The sequence below is a fragment of the Eschrichtius robustus genome, chromosome 15 (assembly GCF_028021215.1).
Source record: "Eschrichtius robustus isolate mEscRob2 chromosome 15, mEscRob2.pri, whole genome shotgun sequence".
Lineage (NCBI taxonomy): Eukaryota > Metazoa > Chordata > Mammalia > Artiodactyla > Eschrichtiidae > Eschrichtius > Eschrichtius robustus.
This window is the reverse complement of record NC_090838.1, coordinates 27,249,605-27,276,851: the sequence shown is the minus strand read 5'-3', so window position 1 is coordinate 27,276,851 and position 27,247 is coordinate 27,249,605. Positions and strand designations below refer to the sequence as shown.

The window sequence follows — 27,247 nt, the reverse complement described above, 5'->3', positions numbered from 1 at the left end:
GGTTCAAGGGTCTTTAGCCACTGCTGCTTACCCTGAAGACCTTTATGTATATAATGGCTCTGGCTAGCTTTAGATCCAGAACCCAACCGAAGTGCAGGCATGGAAGGCATGAGCAGAGAGAAATCGCAGTAGGAAAGAAAGTCGAGGACATTACCTGGAGGCAACGAGGGACTTCCAGGCAGTGACCCATGACCGCTGCCCAAGGAGGGCGCCCGGGCAAATCTCCGGCAGGCCAGAACCAGGAGGTCTTTGCACTGTTTGTGACAGTTGGCTCCACAGTCTGAAACAACCCAGAGTATCACAGGTGATTAGTGTGAACCGCATGTCAGGTGCTGACCGGGCTTCCAGGTTGGCGTTTGGGCTCTCACGCCTCCCCTCCCCCACCCTTGTTTCTGTGTTTAATCTCAGGTCCACAGGGTATGTCTAGGGCTAGTAAAAGGGCCAGTGGGACTCTCTTCCCTTCCTGGGGTTCCTAAAGTTCTCTCTTGTATTTGTTCAGCTGCTTCTTCTACACAGTTCACTGAAGTGCTGGGGAGCAACAAGCAGGGGCAGCCTGAATGGGGAGTTGCCTTTGCCCAAAACTAAATGCAAATTACATGGGACTGGGGTTCTTCTCCAGACCAAGATGGATTCCCCACAAAGAGGCTCCCTGAGCCAGAATGAGGGTGAGAAGCCTCAGCATCTAGTCTCTCCCAGGACCTACAGTTGCCTCTAAATATTTACAGCAAGGTGTCCCTCCATTCAGTATTTGTCTACATTTTCTATTCTTCTTCATTTCCCAAAACCTTTTCCAGAGCAAGCGATTATATCTTTTGCTTCCTTTCTTGGCATAGAAACAGAAGACAAGGTGAGCATATGCTCAATAAACATGTCTCAGATTTGACTATGGCTTGGAAGTGGCATGCAGCAGATTCTGTGGCCTTCCCATTAGATGCTTTAGTTAAGAAAGTAGATGTTAATTGCTACTTGGGGTACAAAATTTTGGCCACTTTGGAAGATAGCAACACAATTACTTCATACGATGAGGGTCCTACATTTCTCTTAGAATCACTGAACAGATATGATCATTTTATAGGGTATATTTCTCTCACCATCAAAGAGGAATTTTCTCATTATTTCCAATACCCATTTTCCCCTAAATGGTCTTGTTTCAAATAGTTTTGTAATAACATCAGGGAAAGATCAAATTGCAATGACATGTCTGGTCTATTTTAATTAGACTTTTCACTCTATGTGTCTTTAAGAGAAAATACCATCTGAACAGAGATCCTAGGGTTTAATTGATTTTCATCTTCACAAAATTGTGTGTGTGTGTGTTTGTATGTGTCTGTGTGTGTCTAGGGGATAAGGGGCAGAAGCCAGTATCTCTGCTGCTTGAAAGTAAAAATTCAAGTTAGACTAAGTCAACTGATTCAGAGAACAAAAGGGAAGGTTTTGTTTGTTTGTTTGTTTTTTGAGCACTAAAAGGTGGCTCCCATAGAGGTTCAAGGAAGTTCCCTGTTCATGTAAAATGACAGCTAGAGAAAAAAGGCATCACAAGGGAACATTATTGATCTGAAGGCATTCTGTGATTAAGATATTTCATTTTGTGGCTTTATTATATTTTTCAAGAGCATTATCAGATTCTTAAAAGAACCAGTATAAACAGTCTGCATAAAATATCCAGCAGTTTTCTGAACACCAATGTGTAATAATCATATATCTACAAGTAGCCAAACATTCCTATTGCATTTATCAAATATATATTTATTCAATTGCTATAAATTTCAATTAAATGGGGGAAGTATATGAACAAATTCATTGAAAGGGGCAAATGTATCTCTTTTCTCATCATCATCTGTGATTTAGTAGAGGAAGGAATAGCTATGTGAGAGTAGAAAGAAATGCATATGTTTAACAGAAATGAGCATGGGTTTTTTTTTTCCCTTGAAGGACAAAGTTCTTATATACAGTATTTCCATTAGGCTTGCCCTCCTCAGAATTCCCACCTTAAATGTGTGCTGATGATGGGCAAGACATCTTAGAGATGGGGGTTAGATGTGTGTGGGATAATAAGTGTGGTCTCCTTGCTCTTTGTAACAAGCGATAAAATTCCAGCCTGGGATCTCCAAAACTTCAGGGAGTCCTTTACTGGACCATTAACTCTTCAGTTGCCGGTAGCCCCAAAGCCCCAATTTCTCCATGATGCCAAGAGCTTTAAAGTTTCCCTCAGACAAATATGATTCGTGGCCCAAAAGTCACATTTAAAAATTTTAACAATGGGAGATTGGGATCGACATATATACACTACTATGTATAAAATAGATAACTAATGAGAACCTACTGTATAGCACAGGGAACTCTACTCAGTGCTCTGTGGTGACCTAAATGGGAAGGGAATCTAAAAAAGAGGGGATATATGTATACGTATAACTGATTCACATTGCTGCACAGCAGAAACTAACACAACATTGTAAAGCAACTATACTCCAATACAAATTAATTAAACAAATAAAATAAAATAAAAAATTTAACAAAGTAACATTTACCTTTGCATTTGTATCCTTGCTTGATTATGCCCCAGAGCTGTAACAAAAGACAAAGGAATGTCAGGGAATCTGGAGAGAAATCTGGAAAGAAAACAAGGCCACAGAGAAGGAAGTCCTGGGAAGTGTGATGCCTGGTAGAGCACAAACAGGATGTAGCTGCTCCTGACACCCTTCCTGTCAGATAGAAGAACCCTCTCCCAGCCCACCCCAGCTGGGGCAATAACAGGAGTTTTGCTTCCCTTTTCTTTCTGGGAGCCAAACAGCAGCTGGGATGGGAAACTGACGTTGGTGCATTTATTGGACTTTGGCATAATGCGCTCTCAGCAAAACTCACAGGGAGACTCTGTCACTCTGCCTTTGATAGCCCCTGGCTCCCTCTGCTTTTTTAAAAATCACACTAGCTGCTCTTGGCGCCCCCTACGGGAAATTAAGCGACCCAAGCAATGCATCCCACTAAAGCATTTGGATTTTGCTTGATTCTTTTCTGAGACGCGTTTCTACCTTGAAAGAATACAGAAGAGGAAAAGATTTTGCATTTGTTCATGTATTTATTCTCTGCATTTGCTGCATGTTTGGCCTGTGCTGGGGTTGTGGGAGATGCAGAAAAGGCTCAGATTCTGCCAACCAAGTAAGGAGTAGGATGTAGGAAGTGACGAGAGTCTCAGGAGGGATGTGAGGGCCTACAGTTCAACAAGGGAGTGTTTGCCCAGGCGGTTCAGGGGCATCATCCTGGTGGTGGTGTCTTCACAAACCTCTGCCACACTGTAATCTCCGTGAAGAAGGGGACTTCCCACATTCTTTCCCAGGCCTCCGGCAGCACTCGCATATGGCAACCAGGGGCATCAGAAACATACAGTGCTGATGAATTAAACGGGCTTAGCTCAAGTTGGAGAAGCGCCATTTCTACACTTTGAGTGGTTAGGCTAAGTGGCTGATATCTACCTAATAAAATAATTTTGAAAGAAACAGGGCTGGTGGGCTACTGGCATTGACAGGAGTGTTGTTCACAATGTGTTATAGGGGAACAATGCCCTGTGGCCAGGGCACTGTGGCCCTAGGAGAGTAGCTGCTGATGTGAAGGGATTCAAGGCTTTGGGAAAGTTGCTCCTTACTCTCTTTCTGACAAGGAAATTCCACCAGTGGAGAGTGATTCCTTTGAGCCTTAAAAGTTATTTGGTCCTTCAGAAAACACTATTAAGATGCAAATGTCTCTTGGGACAGGGCAACACTTTGCCTTGGAGACAGGAAGGATTATTAAGACAACTAACTGGAAGCGAGGCCTCAGGTGCCTAGGATGACTGGAAAAGGGATGGGGAGGTGTCAGTACAGAAAAGGGAAGTGGGTGGGTAGGCCAATCACATCTGTCAGAGCTATAAGGATCTTAACGATAAACCAGTTTGCTTCCCTTTTATAAAAGATGAGTGTGATGATGCAGGAAGTTAAATAATTTGCAAGGTCCCACATCTGGGAAACTTTGTAGCGATGAGAAATCGTTTCCTCACAGAGTCCTTGGTAATAGTAATAACAAAAATAACAATGATAGCTAACATTTAATGAACTCTTGCTATGTGAAAGGCACAGTTTTAAGCTATGTGTAGCAATTCATTTTTTAAATTAATTAATTAATTAATTTATTTATTTATTTGTTTTTGGCTGCGTTGGGTCCTCGTTGCTGTGCGCGGCTTTCTCTAGTTGTGGCGAGCGGGGACTACTCTTCGTTGCGGTGCGCGGGCTTCTCATTGCGGCAGCTTCTCTTGTTGCAGAGCACAGGCTCTAGGTGCGTGGGCTTCAGTAGTTGTGGCACGTTGGCTCAGTAGTTGTGGCTCGCGTGCTCCAGAGCGCAGGCTCAGTAGTTGTGGCGCACGGGCTTAGTTGCTCCGCGGCATGTGGGATCTTCCCAGACCAGGGCTCAAACCCGTGTCCCCTGCATTGGCAGGCGGATTCTTAACCACTGCACCACCAGGGAAGTCCCAAGTAGCAGTTCATTTAATGTTCACAATATCCTTATGAGATAGGTAATAATAATTTTCTCATTTTTACAGATGAGGAGACTAAGCTACAGAGAGGTGAAGTCATTTGGCAAGATCTCATAACTAGTAAGTAGGAAAAGAAGAATGTGAAGCGTGTGTCACTTCAGGGAAAGAGAGGAAGCCATTGCTCCTGGGAGTTTTGTGAGTGATCAGAACAAAAGCCGCTGATCTAGGACAAGAAAGGATAAGGTTTAAGAAGCATCCGAATCTCTGGCTATGGCACGTTATTAGCATAGCTGCAGAAACTGCTTTAAAAGATAAAGTCAAGCATGAGTCCCATGAGGCGGGCAAGTCAGGGCGTTGCTTGCTAATGCTTACTTAAGAAGCAGGAGACAACATGAGGCACGAAGAGGCTCTGGGTCAGCGTGCCAGCCAAGGACAGGAGAGGGTACTTCCCACAGTCTTTGACTTAGAGACCTCAGGCTGCTGTAAGACTTGGAGTGACTGTGGTGGAAGGAGCACTGGCCTGGGAGTAAGGAGAACTGAATATGAGTCATGGCTCTGCTGCTAGTGACCCATGTGACCTTAGGGAAGTCACTTAACTTCTCCAGAGCTCAAAATAAGGGAATTAGCAAAATTCTTTGAGCTCTGGAATTCTAATTCTAAAATCAATGTATCTCAAGCAGTGTCTATTTGTCTTCCTTACCCTTAAAATGGAATTTATTTCAAAAGCAGGTGGTCCAAGCACTAAAAAATAGTTCCTTCTATTCCCCCACAGTTCCTTTCAATGACCCAGCTAGAGCATGGTATTTATAAATCCCTCTGAAAACCAAAGAGCTTTTTAAAAAAGGTGTGTGAGTAAAGATCAACTCAAATTATAGCAAGGAAATTAAGTATATTTTGAAAAATAAAAAGGGCTATTAAAACTCTGAATAATTTTGATAAAACTCCAAAAGCATAAAGGAACACTAAAAAAAGAGAAAGATTTACTCTGAGCTCTGTGGTATGCAACATGTCTGATATCATTTAATCACCACAGCAACATGGCAGGTAAGTCTTAACCCCCTCTTACAGATAGGAAAACAGAGACTCAAAGATGAACAATAGTTTGGTCAAGGACATAGATTAATAAGGGTCAGAATTGAGATTCAAAGTCAGAGTTCCGGACTCCAAGTCCAGAGCTTTCGACCTGATCACAGCTGCATCAGAAACCTAGCACCAGCAAATCCGCTCTGATGAGTTGGGGAGGGAAGTGTGTGGAAGCTCCCAAGAAAGCCTACCTTGCTGCTTCTATAGAACCAGAGCCTCCATGGAAGGGAGAGACATCCAGAAGGACTGGAGAGCAGAGACAAGACCTTGAGATTTGATAAGGACCTACCAACTCTCACACCACACCATGGGTCAGATGTCTCAGCCTGACTTTTGGCTGTGCCAGGCCAGGGCCAAACAGATTCCCTGGGCCCCACTCTGCAGGAGAGAGTTACACATGGCTCCGTACCACTTGAGCATTTTTCAGGTCTAGATACAGGCAAAAATTCCCATCAGAAGAGAGATACATGAAAAAGGAAAAGTATTTGTTTGATGATAAAATGGTCAGGTGATGCCATCCCAGTGGTGTAGCTGGTAGGAGAACCTCTCCTTCCCTGGGGTGGGCTAAGAGAGCTGGTTAGGCTGCCTTGCCCCTTGATCACAGCAGCTTCTATGATCACGGGGGGCCACCTTTGAGGTAACCACTGCCTCTAATTCACCCATTCTCAGAGGGGTGTGTGCTTGAATTCAGACTCCCGCCCTTTGGCTCCCCAAAGCCAGTTATTCAAGACTGAAAGCGAAAAATGTAATTTCATGGGAACGTATATGATATCAGCTACGAATTCCATACGGGTCCACAGGGGGACATGACTGCTGAAAGAAGCTACCAAAACTGAGCTGGCATTTGGACAAATGCCACTCACCTGGCTGCTGGGCTACCCTTGTGTAGAGTACTACATTTCCCATCTTACAGTACTTGCATATCACCTAGAAGAGGTTCAGAGCTCGAGGGTCTTTGTTTAACACCAGGGCCAAACCTGACCTTAGTTGCTAAAGAATCATCAGATGTGGGGAAGTGAGGTGTACAGCCTTCGTTTGTTGCAGTGGTGTAGGTGAAGCCAGAACACTTGCGTTTGGGTCCCGGCTCTAGTCATTACTGGCTGTGGAATCCTGGGAAACTTGCGTTATCCTCTCTGGACCTCTCTACCTTCATATGCAAATGGGGAGAGTAAAATGCCCACCTCATGGGCTAGTTATGAAGATTAATTACACAAATGCCTCAGGAAATATTTTATTACTGTCAACTGCCGAGTAAATGTTATTTATTATTATAACCATCTTCTCTTCGAAAAGATTTTTTTCCCTTTCTGAGTTAGGAATTATGGAGCCATATCATGATAGATTTCTAGTGACTGACACCATATGGAACAAGAACTGAGAGGAACTGGCTACAATAAATACACCACTTAATTGCACTCAGTGATGAATGCCAGGGCTCACTGGGCAGAACTTTTCCCTGGCAGGTATTAACAGACAAACTGCTCTCCTGAGTTAATATGCCTCACCAACCTTCCCTGTCTTCTCCAGCCCTGCATTCCTAGAAAGAACATAGCTAAATCTGCAGATCTTGCTTTTGTTTTTAATTGAATGTTTAATTTCAGGGAGCCATCATGTTTTACTTTGGATCTAAGGCAGACAATGGACTCTGTTCATGTATCATTTTCCCACATTGTCAGAATACTGCACAAATCACTACAAACAAGAGAAAGCAATGGAAAACAGACTTACAAATCCTGCACAGTGTTCACAGAAGGTTGGCTTGAGATAAGTCATCTCCTGAAAATTATGGACAAATCCCGGTCCCATTTTACAGTGTAGTTGGGACTTAGCTCTCAGGAAGTAAGCCATCATTTCATCTTTACTAATTAGACCATCCCTGTGAAGAGAATCAAAGAAGAGAGGGATCTTTGAATACCATGTTGCTAAGTAGTTGCCACACTTAAATCACTCACCTCCCAATCCTTTCTGGCCAAAAGCAGGGGGGGGAATGTTCAGTTTCCTGTCACATCTGAAAAGAGAGGACCTCAAAGGACAGCTTTCAGTGTCAAAGGCTTTCTTAACAAGCAGAAGATATGTGTGTGTGTGTACGTGTATGTGTGTGTGTGTGTGTGTGTGTGTGTGTGTGTGGCTTGTGCACTGCAGCACAGAAAGTCTTCTTCATTACCAAATAGTAGCTTCCAGAAAGACATCTCCTTTCTAGCCTTTGGCTCACAATAGAGTTTGCAAGAATCAAGTTGCTGGAGAAAGGCAGAAAACTGTGATAACTGGACCTACCATTCTCAAATTCATTCTGCCTGATGTCATCCGGGCCACTACCATTGGTAATCTTTTCATTCATGTCTTACTGGCTCACAGACCATTCACTAGAGTGATTCTCCCAGATCTTCTCCACATAGAACCTCTGGTTGCATCTACCACCACACACCCTGACTTCTTGTTTACCAAAAAAGATCAAATCCATTGGCATAAGGGAGCTGCATATTGCCTTCTCTCCACACCCTTCCGTGCCAGTTCAGAATCCCTTTATATCTCGGTGGTCCTCTCTTGGGGTCATCCTCCCATCCCCCACTCTCCAGCCTCTCCAGGACCATGCTCCTCCTGCCGCATCTTGTCACCCACTCTTTCCTCTGTTTACAAATACACTCAGGACTTCCCCTCCTTAAAAATGTCTTTCCTCAATCCTGCCTCCACTTCCAACATTTGTCTTTTCTCTCTTTCTTCTCTTACTCCTGAAGTTCTCAAGAAGAGTACTCGTTAGACACTTTTTCCATTTCTTTCAATTACTCTTTCCTCCATATAATCAGGTTTCTAACCCACCATTCTACTGAAACTGTCACAGTGACATCCTCAGCGGCCTTTTCTCATTCCTTGAACTTGACCTCCTGGCAGCATGTGACATGGGACAGGTTTCCTCCTTTTTGACACTCCCTCCTCCACGGTCCCCTGTGATTCCATGTAGCCGTGGTTTCCCTCCTGCCTCCTATGCTCCTCCTTTGCCAGCTCTTCTGCAGGATCCACGTCTTCCTTTCAGCTTCTGCACGTGGGGAGAGGAGTCCCTGAAGCTGCATTCCTCAGGTCCCCGTGCTCATGTTCCTCTAAACTTTCCTATCAGAATGTGCTCACACTCCTGGAACTCCAGCTTACACCGCTGGGCTGAAGACCTAACAATCTACATCTCTTGCCCTAACTGTTCTCCTGAATCTTGGCGCCATACATTTGACAACTTGTTAGAATCTTCTCCTGGATGGTCCACTCTCCTCTCAAAATCAACATATCTAAGCCTGTCTGACAAAAGAAATCATGTAGACTATGAATACTTTAAACCTTCATTTTTAGGGGAAAAAGGTTTTTTTAGGAAAAAAAATATATCTGCTGGGACAGTCTCTGTTCCAAACAAGAACCGGCAGAGAAACAAAATGAAGACTGGGAAGTGATTTTAAGTTCATGTTCTACGAACATGTCACTGACAGAAACAAATTGAGGGAAGAAGTGGGTAGTTAGTGGGTAACTTAAATTTTATTTTATAAAGGAAGTGTATGTTTCTAATAACTTAAGTTTATTTAAAAAGTATTCTCTGTTATACAATGAAGATGGATTAAGGTTTTAAGACGTTTATGATAAAGTACCAAGGCTTTAATTTTCGTTTGATTCTCACACCAACAAAAATATTAGAGAATTTTAATGTGATATAACTTGGACATTTAACCAATATAAAATCCAGCATTTCATTACAGATGATTTTTTAACTAGGAACTAATCTCACATAATTAAAAATGAAGTGATAAAATTATTAATGCCAGGGTTTCTTGGCAAATTTTTTTTTAAATCATTATTTTTTTTTAATGATCCAGGTTTTAGCCTCTGAAGTTATTTAATCTCTCATGAATCATTTGAAGCTAAAGAGAAATATATTTTTCCTTTGTTTCTCAAGACAACCTTCGAACTAGCAAAGGAAAAAACAAAGCATAAACACTTCTTGGCTATCTGCAGCCATCACCTGCTCTCCTGAAGATCGTAAGTAATCTAAAAAAAGATCTTACTTACTTGATGACTTTTAAGATTGCCCCCGGGTGCACTGATGCTGAGGACTCCACCATGCTAGATCTAACTATATTTAGTCTCTATTCTTTTTTTTTTTTTTTTAATTAATTAATTAATTTTTGGCTGTGTTGGGTCTTCGTTTCTGTGCGAGGGCTTTCTCTAGTTGTGGCGAGCGGGGGCCACTCTTCATCGCGGTGCGCGGGCCTCTCACTGTCGCGGCCTCTCTTGTTGCGGAGCACAGGCTCCAGACGCGCAGGCTCAGTAGTTGTGGCTCACGGGCCTAGTTGCTCCGCGGCATGTGGGATCTTCCCAGACCAGGGCACGAACCCGTGTCCTCTGCATTGGCAGGCAGATTCTCAACCACTGCGCCACCAGGGAAGCCCTCTATTCTTTTTTGATGGAGGTTTTGGGGTTGATGAACTAGCTAAGTTGCAGCAGTAATATCGGAAACGGAGAGCTGGGCTAATTTGCAAGTGAGCACTTGTACTTAATTATCACTGATGATGTGGTCTGCCCTGTGATTCCATCCAGCCAGTCATGTTTGTGGACACCAAGAAAAAAATCAGTGAAAAGACACCTTAGACACCTTTCATCAATACACTAGGATCAACTCTGTCAAGACGTAAATTAAAGGTTTCGCTGCTCTCCTTTCATAGTAGTTTTCTGCTTCGGGACAGTTGCATTACAATATAACAAAATTAAACTTACTGATCTTTGTCCAGCACACAAAAGGAATCCAAGAAGGGAAAATTGGCAGCTATACTTTCAAAGTCCTCTTGGGAGATGTACCCGTCCTGGTCATGGTCATAGTTTCTAAACACAGACTGCAAAGGAAAGGCAAATATTTATTGAATGACTATTTATGAATCAGCCTCTGAATTGTTATTGGGAAAGCAATGATAACTCGCATATTATTCTTTCTATCAAGGAGCTTGGAATCTAGTGGGAGATAACAAAATTGAGGTGCCTTTATGGTATAATGAGATAAGTGCAACGCTGAGGATAAAGACAGAGTGCTGGGGGAGAGGGGGAAGGGAGATTTTAAAATGTTTCCTGGGGAAAGCAAGGTCTAAACTGAGACCTCAGGGTTGAGTAGGAGTAAGGCATGGTGAATTCACAAATGCCAATACCATGACAATAGAAAATGAAACTTAAAATGTTAAATTATCTCAAAAATCAAAGTACACATTTAATGCAATTGCAGTCAAAATCCCAGTGGGAATTTGTTTGAAATGAACAAATTGAGTCTAAAGTTCCTATAGAACTGAACATGTTGAGAATAGCCTAAAATTGTTTAAGATGAGGAGCAATGATCTCAGGCAAGGGAAACAAAAGCAAAAACAAACAACTGGGACTATATCAAACTAAAAAGCTTTTGCACAGGGAAGGAAACTATCAACAAAATGAAAAGGCCACCTACTGAATAGGAGAAGATACTTGCAAATGATATCTCTGATAAGGGGATAATATTCAAAATATACAAAGAACTCATACAACTCAATATCAAAAAAACAAACAACCCAATTAAAAAATAGGTAGAGGACCTGAATAAACATTTTTCCAAAGAAGACTTACAGATGGCCAACAGACACATGAAAAGATGTTCAACATCACTTATCACTCATCTCAGGGAAATGCAAATCAAAACCACACAGAGATACCACCTCACACCTGTCAGAATGGCTATGATCAAAAAGACAACAAATAACAAGTGTTGGTGAGGGTGTGGAGAAAAGGGAACCCTCATGTACTGTTGTTGGGATTACAAATTGGTGCTGCTACTATGGAAAACAGTATAGAAGTTCCTAAAAAAATTAAAAACAGAGCTATCATACAATCCAGCAATTCCACTTCTGGGTATTTTTTCCAAAGAAAACAAAAACACTGATTTGAAAGATATATACATCCCTGTGTTCATTCCAGCATTATTTACAGTAGCCAAGATATGGAAGCAACCTAAGTGTTCATCAATAGATGAATAGAGAAAGAAGATGTGGTATATAAATAAAATGGAATATGACTCAGCCATAAAAAAGAATGAAATCTTGCCATTTTTTGACAACATAGATAGACCTTAGGGTATTACACTAAGTGAAATAAGTCAGGTGGAGAAAGACAAATATCATAGCATTTCACTTGTATGTGGGATCTAAAAAACAAATGAACAAACAAAAAAAAACCAGAAACAGACTCATAGATACAGAGAACAAACAGGTGGTTGCCAGAGGTGAGAGGAGTGGGAGGATGAATGAATAGGTGAGGGAAATTAAGAGGTGCAGACTTCCAGTTATAAAATAAATGAGTCATGGTATGGAAAGTACAGCATGGGGAATATAGTCAGTAATATTTTAATATCATTGTATGGTGACAGATGGTAACTAGACTTATTGTGGTGATCATTTTGTAATGTGTAGAAATATTGAATCACTATGTTGTGCACCTAGAACACCTAGAAGGTCAATTATATTTCAACTAAAACAATGACGGGTAATGAGGGGCAATGTGCCCTATCAGAAATCAAAGCTACATTAGTCAAAACAACATGGTATTGTAACTTACTGCAGAGAGTACAGTCCAGAAACAGATCCATATGTATGTAAGAATTCAGAATATCAAAAAGTATCTATTCAAATCCACAGGGAAATTATGGGTTATCTAATAATTGCTGTTGAGTTAAATGGCTGATAATTTTATAAAATAAATTGCCCCCAAACTAAATTCCAGATGCCTTAAATATTTTAATGTAAAAATAAAGTTATAAAAAACCAAAGATTAATAGATAAAAATATTTTTCATGTTTTATTATCTTTGAGTAGGAAAGACCTTTCTTAGGATGACATCCAAGTCAGAGGTCATAAACAAAAGTATTTCATTACAATAAAATGCAAAATATCTGAATCAAAAAAGCTCAATTAACAAATTTAAATATAAATGACAGAGAAAATCATTTGCAACACATACGAGAGGAAAGACACAAAAGGAAAACAGATGATCACCAAAGTAAAAATACAAATGGACAATACATTCGTGGAAAGACATTCAATTCTGCTAGTAATTATGGAAATACTAATGAAACTTTTTTTTTAACCTCTCAAATTGGAAAGCATTAAAACAATTGATAATTTCCTAGGGTTATGAGAAAATAGGCACTCTCTTATCAAGTTGGTAAAGCAAATAGCCACAATCTTTCTGGAGGACAATCAGTGCTTACTCTGACACAGCAATTCCACTTCTAGGAATTGTTCTAAGGAAATAACTGAACAAGCTTGCTCAAAGATATACATGTATATATACGTGTGTGTGTATGGGGGGGGGGAGAATAAAATCATACCAGATGATCTACAAATTATCAGTGATTAACCCTAGACAGAAGAAACATCAAATACTGAAAGTAAAACTTACTATTTTCTGTTTTATGAAATGTTTTAATATTCAGCTTTTTAATTTTTAAATTTTTTATTTTTTTTGCTGCACCATGTGGCTTGCAGGATCTTAATTCCTCAACCAGGGATTGAACCTGGGGCCATGTCAGTGAAAGTGCTGAGTCCTAACCAGTGGACTGCCCTGGCTTTCTTTATAATCAGAGAAAAATAAAAATTTTTTCCATTGCCCTCTGCTAAGTTTTTCCATTGCCCTCTGCTAAATTGGATTTTCAAAAAGTTTGTAAGTTCTCCCTGCAAACACATGTATGCAAACATTTGACTTAGAGTCCAGTTATAATGATGCAATCTCTCTTTCCCCTGTGATTTCTTTTTTTTTAAACATCTTTATTGGAGTATAATTACTTTACAACGGTGTGTTAGCTTCTGCTTTATAACAAAGTGAATCAGCTATACATACACATATATCCCCAAATCTCCTACCTCTTGCGTCTCCCTCCCACCCTCCCTATCCCACCCCTCTTGGTGGGCACAAAGCACCGAGCTGATCTCCCTGTGCTATGCGGCTGCTTCCCACTAGCTATCTATTTTACACTTGGTAGTGTATATATGTCCATGCCACTCTCTCACTTTGTCCCACCTTACCCTTCCCCCTCCCCGTGTCCTCAAGTCCATTCTCTATGTCTGTGTCTTTATTCCTGTCCTGCCCCTAGGTTCTTCAGAACCGTATTTTTTTTGTTTTTGTTTTTGTTTTAGATTCCATATATATGTGTTAGCATATGGTATTTGTTTTTATCTTTCTGACTTACTTCACTCCATATGACAGACGCTAGGTCCATCCACCTCACTACAAATACTCAATTTCGTTTCCTTTTATGGCTGAGTAATATTCCATTGTATATATGTGCCACATCTTCTTTATCCATTCATCTGTCGATGGACACTCAGGTTGCTTCCATGTCCTGGCTTTTGTAAATAGAGCTGCAATGAACATTGTGGTACATGACTCTTTTTGAATTATAGTTTTCTCAGGGTATTTGCCCAGTAGTGGGATTGCTGGGTCGTATGGTAGTTCTATTTTTAGTTTTTTAAGGAACCTTCATACTGTTCTCCATAGTGGCTGTATCAATTTACATTCCCACCAACAGTGCAAGAGGGTTCCCTTTTCTCCACACCCTCTCCAGCATTTATTGTTTGTAGATATTTTGATGATGGCCATTCTGACTGGTGTGAGGTGATACCTCACTGTAGTTTTGATTTGCATTTCTCTAATGATTAGTGATGTTGAGCATTCTTTCATGTGTTTCTTGGCAATTCCCCTGTGGTTTCTATTATATATCACCTGTATTGCCTTAGGGCACAACTGCTTCAGGAGTATTTTGGGAAGTAGGCAAAGTATAAATGAACAAATTACTTAATTAAAAATATGATTGTTTAGCACCCATTGCAAATTTATCCATAGATAACTGAATTTTTTTGCAAGTCTCACTATCAATGCTTATCCATAATCAAAATTGCTTAAAAATGAACTATTATGGAGTGCTTACAATTTATAGTTTAATACCCATATTTATACTGAGAGTACAAGATTTTTTACGGAATAAAATTCATTATGGAAATTCAAATGAAACCCAGCCGTTTATTCAATTAAATCAATAGTACTCAATCTAACCAAACTGGGCCAACCTTCCCGCATGAAACTGGAATTGGAGAAAAGAGATAAGGTACAAAGGGGTGGGGGAGAAAGAGGCTCCTCGTGTGGAGCAAGGAAAGTCTGTCTGCAGAGAACGGAGTGAGCATTCAGAGAAAAGCAGAGGAGACAGTAGGAGAGAAAATACTTCTTTCATTTCCTGATTCTAGACCTTCCTGAGCTGCAACTCCATGCACCCAGATCCTTTGCCCACCTTCCCTGGCTCCAAGTTGGGTCTGTCACTACCACATCATCACATGGTCTCCACTGGACCTTATGGCTTTCTCATCCCCTTCCCTCACCCTTTCTAATCTCCCCTTCCTGACTCCCATGCCCCATGCAACTTTTCTTTCAGCACCTCATAGTTCCATGGATGATCCAAGATATAGAACATTCTTTTTCTGTAAAAATCCTTTCCCAGCAAAGAGCACATAATATCCCAAAGACTTGTTCCTATTGCATCTGAGGATGTACCAATCCATGAAGGGAGATGTTTAATCAATAATCACAGTTTCTAGTGCCTGAGATATTTCCATCCTTCCCACATTGGTGCATCTACTCTTTTTTTTGTTTTTAATATGGAAAACTCTGACACAATCTTGCCCTTCATTAAGTGATGTTTCTGACCTAAATGCTGTTGCGCTGCGGTGTCACAGACCCCCAAATACATACAGCTGGAGAAACACTCAACTTACAGTATTTTTTCCTACCCTCAGGTAACCAATTTATCCAGCATTTTATTATGACCCATGTGGGTTTTTTTTTTTTTTTTCTAAACGTATTTATTTATTTACTTATTCTTGGCTCCGTTGTTTCTTCATTGCTGCCTGGGGGCTTTCTCTAGTTGCGGTGAGTGGGGGCTACTCTTTGTTGCGGTGCACGGGCTTCTCATTGGGTGGCTTCTCTTGTTGTGGAGCATGGACTCTAGGTGCGTGGGCCTCAGTAGTTATGGCATGTGGGCTTCAGTAGTTGTGGCATGCAGGCTCAGTAGTTGTGGCTTGTGGGCTCTAGAGCGCAGGCTCAGTAGTTGTGGCGCACGGGCTTAGTTACTCAGCGGCATGTGGGATCTTCCTGGACCAGGGCTCAAACCCGTGTCCCCTGCATTGGCAGGGGGGTTCTTAACCACTGCACCACCAGGGAAGCCCCCCATATGGGTTTTAATGAGTAGATTCTAATCCTCAAACAGTCCCTTGGGTTGCAGGGGCAATGACAGAGTGTCAAATGCCTGGGGAAGTGAGGGGTTCTAAGTAGCTGAGAGTATTTGGGCAAGTGAGAACTGACAGACAGGAAGGGGAAAGGGGGCCTTCCTGGGAGGTTCTTCCCCAGAAGCCAGTGTCCGGTAGAGCTAAGTGTCTGCTGAATTGCTCTTACTTGCCAGAGGGCTGTTTTCATGAACTCCATCTGATTCCTGGGCAACCAGAGAATATTCTGGAAAGAGAAAGGGGCCTCCTTTTAACTGCTCACTTTTAACTGTCCCTCAACCACTTACCTCAACTAATTTCCTTATGTGCTTGTTGATGACTGTAGGATCTGGCTTTGGCATCACGCCTGAGGCCCACTCCAGGGGCACCACGGGCTTGGTGGGCGTCGTAGGGGAGGTAGGCTGCTGACAGAAAACACACACATTTTTCAACTTTATCTGGGGCCTCGAGCAATTTGGACCAGGGACACTGAGAAAGCCATATAAGTTTTGCATATTAATATCAGTAAAAACTTCTGTTTATGTAGTACTTAAATATTTTGAAAACATCAATGAAAATACTGTTAATGGAATATTTTGTCAGTAGAATCTAATCTGGAACTAAATACATATTTTGTTTAACAGCAGCCTAGATTGTATTATTTTAGGTGGAAAAATATATTGCTCTCTCAGCTCATCCAAAAATCCTATCCAAGTTCCCCAGATACTACTAAAACACCCTTAAACATCTCTATAACAATCCATACAGTTTTTTGCCTTTATAGTACAAAGCATATAAAACACCAGTTATCTAATTCTTTAATAGTCAGTGCTAGTGATAAATTAGGTGTGTGCAGTAAGTGGGCAGCAGTGCACAGCCAAGTTTATGTCATCTTACCAGCATCTCTCTTAATATGCTTAATCAGTTCTTGACGGTTTGGCTAATCATTAACTCTCTCGAGCCCCGCTTTGGTGAACTTGTTTTCTCCACAGTTCTCCCACGTTCTTGCCAGACATTTTCACTTAATAATGTGGAGAAGATGGTGGCAATAATGTATAACTTGTTTACACAACACAAGTGTGAAACACAATCCTATCGGGAGCCAAGAGTGCTGTGCACTTCGTATCCTCTCCCTAGGGATCTCATACGATGAAATATTTTTGCTGGTGCATTCATACAAACCTGTATTAGCAGGTTGTTTTTAAATTTGATACCGAGTTGGGGATAACCATTTTTGCAAGAGGAGTTGAGGCGTAACTATATGGATTTAAGCCTCTACCAATGTTGTGAGGTGGGTGCTGCTGTGAGCTACAAATAGGACAAAAAATTATCTGCCATCTGAATATGGTCACTCCCACACACAGTTTCTCTCTCTCTCTCACACACACACACGCACACATGCACACGTGCTCACACATCTCGGCTCTTTCAGTAAAGCCTTTTATCTTGTTGATATAATAAAGGAATAAACCCTTGGTTCCCAAACTATACAGCAAGGCACACCCCTCCTCTGGAGCACTGCGACGAACTCAGCGGGTTACCAAAAGATATTTCAAACTTCCGAGGGAAATACAGCAAAACTCAATATTTGTCAATAGCACACGAACTACCAGCGTGAAGTAGTTCACAATTCACCCATCAGCTCATGCCACATTTCTATCAATGATATCATGTCTTTGTGAAGCAAAAAAATCAATGTGGGACAAGCAATAAGGGTGACAGTATCCAATCTGATTCCAAGATTTAAGAAATTGTACCGGGCCCAACAGGCACACATATCCATTAGTAATTGTGGTTATTTAAGAATGAAATAAAAATATTATTTTTTTCAATGTGTGTGTATTATTTTTTCAAGCAGGTACTAAGCCATTAGAACATCAATGTTTATACATATTTAGTTGCTTAGACCTAACTATTCTATAAGTGGAACTGTTAGGTATTTCTTTTGACCTAGAGGTAGCATGAAAAAACTGAGACATGAATTAAAACACGAAAAATTATGAGGCACTAAGGGTGCCATGAACAGAATAAGGTTGAGAAGCTCTGGGACTAAGTAGGTGAGGTTGGCCAGTGCTAACTGTAAACACATTAAAGCTACAGGCTCTCAGTAATATAATCCTGACGGGAAATTGTTCTTAGTTACCAGTATGCGTCGAACACTAAATACAGAATAAGGTGACATTCCACTTAGAGAAGAGACAGAAAGGGATTGGTAAATGTGTTTTCATAGATTCATGGGATTTTAGCACTTGGAAGGGGCTTTGAAAGCTTCTGCTTTTACAAGAGATAAAAAGACTTTTTTATGCTGGATGGAAATGTCTCCTAAAATTGGTAAAACTTGATCCTGAAAATAAAGTAAATCTAAAAGGCGCAAATCAGGCATATGTGCTAAAATGGTCATTCTTACCCTGTTTCTGAACAAGGGGTGGTGGGAAAATAATGGGCAGCATCACGCTGTAGAAAAAGCACAGACGGTGAAGGCAGACAGTCCTGAGACCAATCCAAACTCTCCTACTGACTGGCTCTGTGGTCTGTGTAAGACACCTATGCTCACCAGGCTCTGTTTCCTTAACAGAGTTAATGAGATAACATAGATATTATGACCTGCCAGGCATCCAACAACCAACAGGTGGCAGTTAAGGTGCCTAGTTATAGGTAAAGGAAGGTGCCAGGAGGCGGCAATGCTGTGTGTGTACGTACAGGACAGCTTCATCACACCAAAGCTATGGAATGAGGGAGGAGCTTACGAGTTCCTTTTTTTTCAGTAACATTACTTTTCTTTCTAGCTCTCTCTTCATCACGCTAACTTTGAAGAGTCTGGTCCTAACCCCTCCCTTTGCCTGTGCTGTATCTTCCCACATGGCTGCCTTCTGCAGTGTCCGCAGGAGATGGGCTTCTTGGGGCTGGCAGGGAGGGGAACATGGTGATGGAAACACCACAGACATTATTTTAAGAACAGATGTTACCAGGTCAACTGACTCAGACTTAAGTTCATACTCTCCCACCTGGCCTTCACTGTGAACAGCATTCACAGTCATTCTGCCTCTTTCAGTTCGATGGTTCAGAATGGTAGTAGGTATTAATAGATGGACAGACTTAGGCCCTAGGGTTGCTGGCAACGTGCCACAGAACTCAACTGGTACGGAGGTAACGAATGAGACCTTCATAAGAAAACGGATCTCAGGATATAAGAAGCAGACAGAAATTTCTTTATCAACATGCAAACCTCATCCTCATTGTAAAGTTCATATTCACCCAGATATTTTTTTTTTACTAGTGCAAAGCATATCTGAGCTACCGTCCACTTGCTAAGAGTAATGAGCAGTGTACATTCAGTAATGCAGTTTCTTCAACTCATTATATAATGTTTCTTTACTAAGAGTCAGCTTTCAGCTAAGTGAGACGCTATCCAATGTGATACTGGAATTCTGAGCTGGATGAATCATTAGTAGAGAAATTTGTGAATTATGATTAGGGTATTTAAAATTTATTAAATCTAATTTTATGTACAATCAGTTTTTTAAAAAAAAAGCCTAGAATGGTCATTCAAATTATTGTTCCTTCTTTTTTGGGGGCAGGGCAGGTTCTCAGAGGGAACATGGAAGATCAACAATAAAACAGAGTAACTGGAAATGATGTTCTTCTTTGTTAGCTTCTAATGTGAAGAAATAATTATCTGTCAGGGCTAAGCTTTTCCATTGGTAAAATGGGAAGAATATAGATTTTTTAATTCTTCAATCTTTAGATCACAAAGCACTACTGTAATGGCCAATTATTGTAAATAAAAAATAATGGTGTTTGTCACTGAACCTGAGAGAGAAAACAATACTCACTGATTTAGAATTTCTAGGCTCCAGCACCAGTGATAGTTTGTAAATATCATCTTCTGTGTGATAGAGGTCCAGAGAAAGCTACAACAAATTAGAAGGGATAAATAAGAATGTGAATCATTCATTTACTTATTTACATTACTGAAATTTTTCCAAACTGAATGCTTAAGCTCAATGTCTAGTAACTTGAGTGAATGTAGAACATTAAAAAGATAGCATGCAGAGGTGGAAAATGAAATTTTTTTTCAAAGAAGTTTTAATATTTTATTTTTTGGCCACGCAGGATGTGGGATCTTAGTTCCCCAACCAGGGATCAAACCCACGCCCCCTGCATTGGAAGCGCAGAGTCTTAACTACCAGACCGCCAGGGAAGTCCCGGAAAATGAAATTTTAAAAAGAAAAAAGTTAAACCTAGTGTGGTCATCAGCATCAACAAGAACCATTGACTCAGTTTTTCTCGATAATTATTGAGTAGCTCCTAAGCACCAAGAACTGAGCTGGAGATAAGGGATCCTTGATGTTACAGGCTAGGACCAGGGACAGGTGTATAAAATAAGACTTGGAAATGGAATAAATAGTGTCTTGGAGGTTTGACTAAAGAACTGCAGAAATAAAGGAGCAATTAATAGGTTTCTATTATTTCAGGGCACTGTGCTAAGTTCTGGTGATATAAAATGGTATAAAATCCTTCCTGCCTTCAAGGGCCAGACACTTTATTTGACTAAATAGGACCTGAACACAAAAAGATATATTCACATCAACAAAAGGCAACACATGCTAAATGTGAAGGAAGTTGCCCCGCTCTAAGTGCTATAGGAATTTTTCAGGCAGGCAGCGTGTAAAGCATGAGGGAGAGGTTTTGGAGACCGGTGGGTTTGAGTTCAAATTCTGAGCCTGCCACTGGTTAGCTCTGTGGCCTTGAGCCAGTTATTTCCTCTCTGATACTCAGTTTCCACTTCTGTAAAATGGAAATGATCACAAAAGTCCCTATCTAATTGGATTTTTATCAGGATCAAATGAAATAATGCATGTAAAGTACTTCACACAGGACCTAGTACACAGTGAAATCTCAGGAAATGTAGTCTGGTGTTGTTGATGTTATTGTTATTATTATAGCTGTTACAACTACTTTTATTATTATGTGTGGGGGCCTCTGAGGACAGAAATGATCAGGATGGATTCACAGAGGAACTTGTGAACTGGGACCTAACTGGGAGGACTTGGAGAAATAAAGACAGAGAGAAAGATCAGGGTAGGCAAGGATAAGGATGTAAACGAAGGTTGAACTGCGTGGACAAAATCTGCAAAACCTTAAAATGCATGGTTCCATTTACCTAAAACAGAAGTCATAAGACTTAAAATAAGCCTGGATAATTCCCACATGTGCCCTTCAATGTTAAGAACCTGATGAATCATACCATTTTATCAGCAGGGAAGAGAACCAGGTGCCCTGTCCTTTCTCTGACCATTTAAACATGAAAATTTTCCATTAACATATTTTGTCTGAAGATAAAGGCTTAATGTGAAAGGCTTTATTCCATTTCCAAGTCTTATTTTATACACCTGCCCCTGGTCCTAGCCTGTAACATCAAGGATCCCTTGTCTCCAGCTCAGTACCTGGTGCTTAGGAGCAAGAAAAAACTCAGAGGCACAGGATGTCTTTCAAGGATTTATCTTTCTGTTCTATCTCATTTTTTTAAAAAAGAAACTGGCATTATAAACTGTCATTTTTGCATCATTCATTCAACAAATATTTATTGGTCACCTAATATGTGGTGGGGACCATTGTAGTCACTATTCTAGCTACTAAATACAGCAGTTAAATTAAGGATTTCATATATCTGGTCATGTATTACATTATCTAGACTTTGTCATCTAAAGGTTTTTTTAAGCATAATAAAATTGACTTTACTATAAAATTGCCCCAGTATCATTTCAGATCATGAAAATCCTGCTCACAAAGAATGCACACTGTATCCACCTTCCTCTGAACAGCAGTCACTTCTACCTCCAGGGGCCCTGCCTCTTTGCAGGAGAGGAACTGTCCCCATGTCACAAACAAATGTTTTGAGGAACCAGCCCACCATATAAAAGAGTGAAGGGAGATGCATGAAAGGGGTATTGTGAGAGAGACATTGGTATAACAATGTATTTGGTAAAAGAGTTTTGCAGATATGTTTAACTTGGGGATCTCTCCTCTTAGCTCAACAACAAGAAAAATTTGTGCTGATAAGTGGAATTTGACACTGGATCTCTGGGTTAGGGAAGCAATAGGGGAAGGTGTGATCACTGATGAATGGGAGATAGCCACTACTCATCTAAGGCAAATTGTTGTCAGTTTGATGACAATTGCCACATCTCGTTTGTCAAGAGAAGTCAGAATTCTAGAGTTTTATATGAAATATCCTCATTTTTAAGCACTGGCAACTAATAACAAAATTTTTTTTTATGATTCCATGTGGGCCAAATAAAACACATCTGCCATGGGCAGTTGCCCACTGTTTTGTAAATTCCACAACAGAAGACTCTACTGGTCTCTAAGCTTCATGAAAGGAGACAGTGCATTTGTAATTCCACCTCTATAATCCCAGTCCTAGTTTGCTACCTTGCATTGTGAATGCTACGTAGACAGAAAACTGACTGACTTCTTCCTTTTGACTTCCTTGTTGTCAGGAGTTAATCCGGGCTTTGCTGAGTAGGTTCCTGTCCTCCTGGCTCTTCCTCTGATGACAGCACTGGCATCTGCTGGAAAGGAGATGCCAGCAGTGCAAGAACATCCAACCAGAAACCCAAATAAGCCACACACTAAATAGGGGAGATGCTCTTTCAAAAGACACAGAACATCCCTGAGTATTTTCATATGTCAGATGGACAGATATCTGACTCTATGATGGAAATATTTTTGTCTTCTCCCAGTGTTTGCTCTCCATTTATTAGTGGTCGTATGAACTTAGGCAAGTCATTAACCTTCTTGAGTCTGTCTCTTGATCTGTAAAATGGGAATCATCAATAATAGCTCCCTCCCAGGATTGTTGTGAAGATTAAATGAGCTAATGGTGTCCAATGGGATTTGTTTAGGGGGCCACACAGATGGGAACTGCAGGGTTTGGCTCCCAATCGGTGCAGCAGCCAAATGCTACTGTGCTCATCCATGAGTGCAGAGCTGCCTTCTGGGTTACTCTAGCCATCTCTCTGTTTTCCCAGCCGCGATCCTACTTGCTTTCTCGGATCTCCTCTGGGCCTTACAGCCCTGCACAAAGTGATCTGTTCTACTTCCTATGCACATTTTAAATAATACAGGCAGCTTGTCAATGGGGTTTCAAAAATATTTATTTGTGTCTAACATATTTTAAGCTTGTTTGTTTCTAAAAAATGTTCTGAGTCACTGTTTCAGGTTGTTACTTTTACATCCAAGCCTATCAGCAAAGATGGCTGTGGATTTAGTCTGCACCTTAGGACCGACATTGTCTTGACTGGAGAATTGTAAAATAACACACACTTGGTCATCAAACTATCTCCATTCACCACTTTTGCAATTCTTCCCCTTCCTCCTCCTCCTCCCTCTCCTCCTCCTCTTCTTCTTTCTTCTTCTTCTTCTTCGATTGTAAAAATACAGGGGCTTTCCAGTAATTTGCATATACTCAGAATGGTAAATGTAACTGATAGATCTAAAAATACTATGAAAAAATTCAGACTATTTCGTATACCATGAAACAAGAAGCATCAGTTTAAAAGCTCCTGGTTACATGAATTGGGATCACAATGGATAATGTCTTCTCCAGATCTTCCCTAAAAAGGGGAACAATCCAGATCTCAACAGTTTGGTGGTGTGGTCCTCTTTCCTTCATGTGCCCAGTACTGTTCAGGGGGCTAAGATTACAATGATAAAAATGGCAAACATAGTCCCTGCTCGCATAGATTTTATTTTGTAATTAACTCTTTCTTTACACACCCATGAAGAGGGAGAGAGATTATTTAATTTTCACAGATGCAAAATAAAGTAAATGTCAGCAATATTCCCACATTACAGAGTAAATGTCCATCAGAGAGAGAGAGAGGGAGAGAGAGAGACGCAAACTGGGATTCAGAAGTTGGCTATTTGCAAGCCTTTTGTCCGTTATGAATTGCAGCTTCTTCATTTCTAAAATTGGAAGGGGCAGGGGTGATGTTACACCCTCAGACCTGCCCAGGCTACATCACATGGTGTGTGTGAGAATCTACTGAGGAGATGTATGTGAAAAGTGCTGTGAAAACTGTAATCAACTATTACAGAAAGTTCAAGCATTGCTATACAGCCTACCGCACAGAGCAGGCATTTAGTAATTGTTCATTAACCTAAGAGTTCTCATTTTCCTTCTTCCAGGGCTCTCAATCATATATCAGCTTCCTCACCTGGGACCATGTTTAGAAGCAGTCACTTCAGGCAGAAACTTGACCTAGAGTCTTGGAGCAAAAAGAATCACCCATTCAATGCTGTGCTTAAGAATGACCTCACATGCATTTGGGCAGCTGCAGTCAATGTATGGTTCTAATCCCAACATGTATGTGGTTCATGAAATGCTCACTGGGCTCCAGTGAACACCTCCTGGGAGTCTCCTCCATCCTCAGTCTGAGGAGATTAATCTGCCTATGGCCAGGAAGAATGAATGCACTGAACTTTCTCCGTGGTTGTGGGGAGAGAGGAAGGCTTTTGGCTTTAAATAGAAACTGGCTTGACAATCGTGCTCATCTGCGGAACTGTGCTATCCTGATGAACCACTGGGCTGGAACCACAGAATCAGGTTGACACTTGGTTCCTTAGTCCCGAGGCTCCACCATTCCTTACATCTAGCACCACAGAAGTTTAGAGCTGGATGAGATCTTACAAATGAGCACAAAACCCTTTAGGAAAAATCCAAAGTCAAGACTAGTTAGCAAGGAGACAAAGCTAAGTAACTGCAGAGGCAGGGCCAAAAGCTATGTCTCCCGTCTGAGATTCTTGCCACTATATTACACTATACTATACGACACTGCTGTGACTAAATATGGTGCTTGGTGGCTTCTAAATTTTCCTTCAATTCCTGAGAGAGAGAGAGAGACAGAGAGAGATACACAGAGAGACTGAGAGATTGAGTCATTCTTTTTTCTTTCCTTTCCAACAAAAAGGAATTATTTCTTAGCTTTTACTTCTGGAGTTCAGATTTTCCACCTGCAGCCCCACAATTTCATTCAAAATCCTTTAGTATTTCTCAAATATCTGTCCTAATGTTGCCTGCTGCATTTACAATTCAAATTTCTTTTCCCTACTCCATCATTATCTTTTATCCGGATGAGGAATTGCCCAGCATAGGCAGCTGCTCGTGAAGTTCTCCCCCAGCTCGTGGAGGGAGCCTGAGCACAGACACTTGGAGCCTAGGCTACCCCCCGAGACTGGTCTGCAGACATCACCTGTGGCTGTGGGGTTACAGTCTGATTGGGGCTTACAACTCTGGTCACTTATTCATGGAAACAGATTTACATGGCAAATGGTTAATAAAGGCAGCTGCCTGGATTATTGTGAGGTTCCCCCACCCTAATAGAGAATGTCTGTGTGTTTACTATTTGTTACACAAACTCAACCCCAAGAGATTTGTGTTTCTGTGTGTTGGCCACTTCTGCTTTATACTAAGAACGCAGCTGCCATTATTGCCTACACCTAGGGGTTCTCTTCTTTGGTAAACAATTCTGTGTTCTAGGAACAGTTTGTGAGAAGGTCTAGGAACTGCACTCTTATCCCAATGCAGCAGTCCTAGAGGATTTAGCCCTTCGGAGCCCCAGAGGGGTTCTTGTTTTCATTCCCCATGGCCACTGGAGGAAAGAAGTCAATTTGGTGTTGCAGCCAAGTTTCAGATGCTACAGTGTCATAAACCCAAACAAGGAAGTTGCTCTTCCACTTGTTTAAGCAAGGGTGAGAGAATTTGCTTATGCCTCTTTCCCCCTGACAAAGAAGCAGCCAATGGGAAATGTTCTCTACTACACACCTGTGTGTCTAAAAGTGCTAGGACCTAGAGACCAGCTAATGGTGTGTGCCGCCAAAGCCAAAAAATATGAGCAGTAGGTGAATTTCTTCCAACCCACTCCTAAATACAGCACCCAGTTCATCTGCTGAGCTCCTAAATATGCCAGGTATTGGGTGGGCCAAAAAGTTCTTTCAGGTTTTTCTGTTAAGATGTTATGCAATGCTATGAGAGGTGCTGGGGACGTGCGATGTATAAGGCAGGTAAACAGAAAAAAATCTAATGTCAAGTGATACCTCCTATAGATAAGAAAGTACAAAGTACAAGGGCAACACATGTGACAGATGCCTTACTGCTTTGGAAGGAAACAGAGAATGCTCCAGAAAGATAGAGGCTTTTGAATTTAAGCTAGTCATGGTGCGGCTGGGGGGTGGGTAAGGAAGGAATTTTCCAAGAAAATGCAAAGCCAGAAAGTAGAAGGCAGCAATTTGTGGTGGAAGGTATAAGTCCCACATTCCTCAAAGGCAGGTGTGATGCGGGATCGGGTGATGACAAACGAGGAGAGACTGATAGTCAGAAAACAAGTCGTGAAGGGCTCCAATGGCAGACTGGGACCTGCATCTGGTGGTTTGGGGAGGTTGGTGGGGGTTACGGGGAGGGAGATCTCAGAGGAGGTCCCCGCATTACTCCAGGCTTCAACTACAGCAGTGCAGTGAGGATCAAGAGAAGCCGATGAGTTGAGGGCATATAGAAGGAGGTGATGAATTAGATGAGTGTGATGCATGATCATGAGGCGCTGAGGACGGGGCTGGAGGGCCTCTCTAAGAACTGCAGAAACCAGAGCCGTGGCGGCAGAGACTGGGACCCTCAAAGCAAAGGGAACTTTCTTTGCTCGGAGATTGGTGTCTCAAGTTGCTCGGGTTACAGGTGTGAGTTTCCCTTCCTTCATCCTTTGAGATTTCTTCCCATCTACTGACCCTGAATTCAACCCCTCCCCCACCCCCATTGTGAATTGCTGGCATGGATCTTCCTGCATACCCTGGGAAGTGAGGTGCAGGAGAGTTATTAGCACAAACTCCAGTCCGTTGGACTCACCGTGAGCAAGTTGATCAAATCCAGGTTGGGTTCCAAGTGGTGAGAGGCATTCTGTAGGGAGACCAGTTCACTTAAGGTAACGGAGAGCTGGTGCATTTTCACAATGTTCACTTTGTTCTCCTCCATCCAGTCTGGGAAAATGACATGGACTGCTATCAAGTCTTTCAAGTGGACGCCAAGGATTGGGATTTTGAAGCCATCACAGTCGGCAAAGGCCTTGCGGTAATTACAGTAATTGCCGTTGGAGGAGACCAGCTCCATCATTTCATTCCAGTTCTGGGAACAGATGGAAAAGTAGTATTTTCAAACAGCCTTCCCTTCTGCCCACCCTCAGGCCCAACAGTGTGTGGCTAGGAAATTCCTTGCCTACTGAAAGAAGTATCAATTGCACCAAAGTTGATGCAGGGAAATATTAACCAGGGAGAAGAAAGTTAGAAAAACGTACTAGGCTTGGCTGTGAGTTGGACA

General features: G+C 41.4%; 1 protein-coding gene across 5 annotated transcripts in view; it reads right to left on the bottom strand.

Moving 5' to 3' along the window:
- RASGRP3 (RAS guanyl releasing protein 3) overlaps positions 1–27,247 on the bottom strand; it is a 106,798-nt gene that overhangs the window by 3,646 nt on the left and 75,905 nt on the right. For 4 of the 5 annotated variants that reach the window (XM_068564897.1, XM_068564893.1, XM_068564896.1 and 1 more), the window contains exons 10-16: positions 26,780–27,055; positions 19,713–19,790; positions 16,188–16,304; positions 10,337–10,452; positions 7,316–7,463; positions 2,529–2,565; positions 155–280 (exon numbers count right to left, since the gene is read on the bottom strand). In XM_068564897.1, coding sequence (XP_068420998.1) covers positions 155–280; positions 2,529–2,565; positions 7,316–7,463; positions 10,337–10,452; positions 16,188–16,304; positions 19,713–19,790; positions 26,780–27,055 — 898 coding nt within the window. The remainder of the gene's footprint in view (positions 1–154; positions 281–2,528; positions 2,566–7,315; positions 7,464–10,336; positions 10,453–16,187; positions 16,305–19,712; positions 19,791–26,779; positions 27,056–27,247) is intronic. The other variant, XM_068564895.1, reaches the window with a different exon arrangement.